The following is a 4,762-nucleotide window of genomic DNA, read 5'->3' on the forward strand; positions in this document are numbered from 1 at the left end:
TTGTCAAGGTCATTGAGAAATAATAAAGTCATAGATGGCTTTACGTTTTATTTTTAACTGATCTGCAGTTTGATCAAACATATTGACATATATTTTGAACCACTGACTGTAGTGTTAGAATTGGTTTAACTGAATCAAATTTTCCTTAATCAACTTTCTCCTGGTTTATGTTCGACCCCCTGTAATTTACTGTTTGATTCAACTGTGGTATAATTTGATTAAGTGTTTTCAGATTATTCAGGTGAATGCCTTGATTTGTTAATCCCATTCTCTTCTTTTATATTTTTGTCCACCTTTAGAATTTCTAATATTTGAAAAAGATTATAATCGCCTTTAAAGTTTGAATGGTATCATTACTTTAATCCATGTTGCCTTCGGGGTGGTTTTGCTAGTTTTAACAATTGATCTCTATTGTATCGTATAAAGCACATTGTTGTCTATTTTATATCCAGGTTTAAAATTTATATCACCATACATGTATATTTATATATGTACATACATTATTAAAAAATCGTATATTTTTTTTTACCTGATTTAAGATTAAAGTGTTTAACGCTTTTTAGTGTTAGTCATATTTTTCACAATTAAATGAAATTTTTTCTTGGGTTAAAAATTGGGCCGGAGATCTGGAATTTTGTAAAAGTTATTTTTTGTCCCCGATTAAAATTTAAAAGGTACGTTTTTTTCAAAAAGGGAAAATATTCCAAAACTCGTCATAAACATAGGAAAAACCCTTAGTGGAGTTTACCTTGCAATTTTTGGGTTTTTTTAAAAGGTGGGTCAGAAAAAGGGTAGGGTTTGTTTTTAAAAAAACCAGAATTTTCCAGAAATTTTGAAAAAAAAATTATTTTTTTCCCCGGGAAAAAAATTATAAAAGGGGTTTTTTCTACATTTTTTAAACCAATTTTTTCAAATTTTTTAGCATAAATTTTAAAAAAAACTCCAAAAATTAAACTAATTAGTGGTTTTCACTTTTGGCTAAAATTATGAGGTATTTTAAACCCTTGTTTAGTCAAAACGGGGTAACTTTATATTATCAGCTATAAGAGTAAAAGCTCACCTAGATATATCGAAAATCCAAATATATGTTTTTCCACTTTTATAAATGGCTGAATGTACCTTTACTTAGTTTTGCTTTCTCTTTTATACAATTTGTCAAATTTGATTAATGCATTTCGACCAAAAAAAGAAAGTTTACTGCTTCCGTTATAGCCACTATGTAATAAATAAACGAGTTTATAATGCAAACTACAGTTAATGATATGCAGTGAATCAATCTCTGATCAAATTTTCATTTATTTAACCGTAACATTTTATGAAGTAGAACTATAATAGCACAGACTTGTTTCAATATTTTAGTTAAAGATACAGAGGGTATGACTGTTACATAAACACCATGCTTTGAAGTTTGAACATTTCAATGTTTTATTTCATTCTATACCAATTATTGCTCTTAAATTCTATAACGTGACAGACCATTACATTTTATGCATTTATAACTGTAGTATTCAACATATCCTATATTAGGCGGTTGAGTGGCTATGTGTCACCATGGGTAAAATTTCTAAATGTCGTAAAAAGGACCGACCGACCAAACAAACAAACAAAGCAAACCAAAAGAAAAAGAAAAAAGGGAAGAAAAAAATAAGGTAACATGAAAACGAAAGAGACTCACGTTTCTTATTAGAATAAATTAAGTAGGCACATGATGCGTTTACTCGATTTAATTTTTAATGTGGAATAAATCTTTGGGCGACACAAGCACAACGGTTAGTAAACGGAACAATTGTTGCTTTTTTATGGTAAATCAAATTGAAAGACACGAAATCAGCGCATATGCATGCTTAGATATTCTACTACAATCCTCATTTAAATATTTCTAGGATAATATTATCATTATGTTTATTTTTCAAGATTATTTATAAAATTGGTTACCTTACGTTTCTTTAGCCACCGTATGCGCTTATTCGTTATATTTTATTATGCATCGTAATTACTACTAGTATACAATATATTGGTCCTTGGATTAAATATATTTATTAATGATTTTTCATTCATTAAAAATGTGACTGAAATAATTTTGTTATCATTTTACAGTATTTTGGACTGTATGTTCTAGTATCAACATGGGACATAAATGATTGCGTATTTTAATGCAAAAAGCAAATATTTTCTTTTATCAATTGCAATGATGTTTAAAACTGTAAAAAGCGTATTTAATTTGTATACATGTATTTCGTTGTAAAGCAGCATGCCATCAAATCGAAAGGCGAAAACACACAAAAAGACAAAGTGGTGACTGCCGTATTTACGTGTTTTCGCCTTGCAGATCGAAAGTAGAATAAATTGGGGACTTTGTGGTATAGGTGCGTCCCGCGTAGCGAAAGTACGATAAAATGTCTACATTGTCACATTTCGTATTTTCGTCTGGCGCCCCGCTGAGGCATAATTCAGCCACTTAAATCCTGCATTTAGAGGGAAGAAAGCTTTCTCACATAAAATAATATTTAAACAAACTGTTTTTCCCATTTATTTAGAATAAAGTATAAACAATCTGACATGGATTTTGGATATTGATTTTTTTTATTTCTCAAACAATTTAAGTGTTTGAGTTAAATATGTAAAACCGATTTATGATAAACACGACTACATACTGTACAAACGATATTTACCTTTGAGGCCATCTTTAAACAAGCAGATATTTATAAATGTATAGCTATAGGCATGAGTTCATTATCTAGGTTGTCAATATTGTTCACATTATACTGCATATAAAATGGATATATCAATTTCTGTAAGTGGTATATTACTGGCTCTCATAACACTGTGTTTGGCTGCATGGTGGGCAAAGTGGTTTAGTAAAGAACGGTATCCCATGGACCTTGGGGATTTCCTATATTTTGACACCTGCCTTTGTTAAGTAACAAACCGGAGTTAAAATATTCAAAACGGCGACAGAAATATGGAGATATTTTCAGCATCCGTTTTGGTAGCTGGAATACAATTATTGTCAATGGGTACAAAGCCATTAAAGATGCAGCAGAGCGAAAGGATGATGTCTTTTCTGGAAGACCTGAATTTGCTATAGAAATTGCTATTAGGGAATCATTCGACGGTCTTGAAAGTATAACGTTTTGTAACTTTACCCCAAAGTATCTACATCTTAGAAAACGAACAACTATGGCTATGAGAAAAAACGTGAAGAAGTGTGATTATTCTGACGGAAAAACTGTTAAGATATCCACCTGATGAACCCGTATCCATCGATTTAGATATTCAGTTGGCTGTTAAAAGTGCATTATACCAGATGCTATTTGGCAGAGGGAAAGAAGACGAAATAAAACCACATTTAAACTTAATAATTGAATCAACTGAGACCTTTAACAAATTCGTGTCTTCTGGTAATTTAGTAGACGTTATCCCATGGTTTAGGTATATCATGAAAATGGAGGTGGTTAAATTCAAAGCGGCAATAACCGATAACAAAATCTAAGATATCTGAACCTAAAACTTCATTTCAAACTGGACAAATGCGGGATATTTCAGATGCATTATGTGGTGTGTCAATCGACTTGCCAGAAAATGGGACCGGTGATACCCTATCATCCACGCTTTTACAATTTCAAATTTTATCATTGCAAGGTGCTGGATTCGATACCACAAGTCGCACAATCATGTTTATCATCTTATATTTGATTACTTTTCCAGATGTCCAAGAGCGTGCTCAGAAAGAGATAGACCACGAATTGGGCAGCAGTAGAAATATCTCGGGCAATGACCAAGCTAAGCTTCCATACGTAATGGCAACAGTCCTTGAAGTATTGAGAAAAACTGCAATAGTTCCTTTCGCTATCCCTCATCTCACTCTCCATGACGCAAAATTGCGAGGATATGACATCGATAAAGATACTGTTGTTTTTTTCAACCTTCATTCAGTAGCACACAAAGAATCATATTGGGGCTGTCCAGAAAACTTTAGGCCCAAAAGGCTTCTTGATGATTCTGGAAATCTGCTGGAAAAGTGCTCACATTTGGCATTTGGTGCGGGGAGACGACAATGCCCAGGCGAAACTATTGCAAAAATGAAAATATTTATCGTTATTGCAACATTGTTACAGCGTTGTTCGTTTCAGAAAGCTGACGGGTCTGACCTTGACTTTGATCCTACTCGTGGACTTGTTCTCTCATTCAAAGTTATTGTGAAAAGAAATTTGTAAGCATCGTCTGGAATAACGAGGTTGATACACCGGAGAGTAGGACCGTAAAGTGATACTCTTAAATAATTTCTCTTATTCTGTTAATTTTCCTAAAAATAATCTTATGTTCATTTAATATTATTTTATTTCGCATATTACAAATTGTATAGATTTGTCCTAAAGAGCTTATTCAATACCAAAAGGGCAACTATATACATTTGACCCATCCGTCCAAATTAATTTTTAACCAAGTGTAAAAATATACCATGATGTCTCCTGCAAAAATATCATTCTAATTTGTATAAAAAAAATGTTTGCTTATTTCCTTATTAGCGAAAAATCATAGCAAAGTGATTAAAGCGGCACGCCTCCAGATTCATGCTAATTTTCATGAAAATTTTGAAAATGTGTTAAAAGTATTATTTAGTGTAATAATCAAAAGGAAGTAATTTACACATTATCAATGGCACTTACCACCCACGTAAATTACGAAAAATAGGACAAAACCCTTACTGCGTTAATAACGCAGTAGAAATATAGTTATAAATTCTAAAAAAATCGGTCAT

General features: G+C 32.0%; 1 protein-coding gene across 1 annotated transcript; it reads left to right on the plus strand.

Moving 5' to 3' along the window:
• Nucleotides 1-2,593: 2,593 nt before the first annotated feature.
• Nucleotides 2,594-4,374, plus strand: LOC132738689 (cytochrome P450 1A1-like). The gene has a single exon (XM_060726277.1). It carries the CDS (start codon nucleotides 3,531-3,533, stop codon nucleotides 4,215-4,217), a length of 687 nt encoding a protein of 228 aa, XP_060582260.1. The 5' UTR covers nucleotides 2,594-3,530; the 3' UTR covers nucleotides 4,218-4,374.
• Nucleotides 4,375-4,762: the final 388 nt, after the last annotated feature.

This window comes from Ruditapes philippinarum, unplaced genomic scaffold (genome assembly GCF_026571515.1).
Source record: "Ruditapes philippinarum isolate M1 unplaced genomic scaffold, ASM2657151v2 ctg5144_1_1_1_1, whole genome shotgun sequence".
Taxonomy (NCBI): domain Eukaryota; kingdom Metazoa; phylum Mollusca; class Bivalvia; order Venerida; family Veneridae; genus Ruditapes; species Ruditapes philippinarum.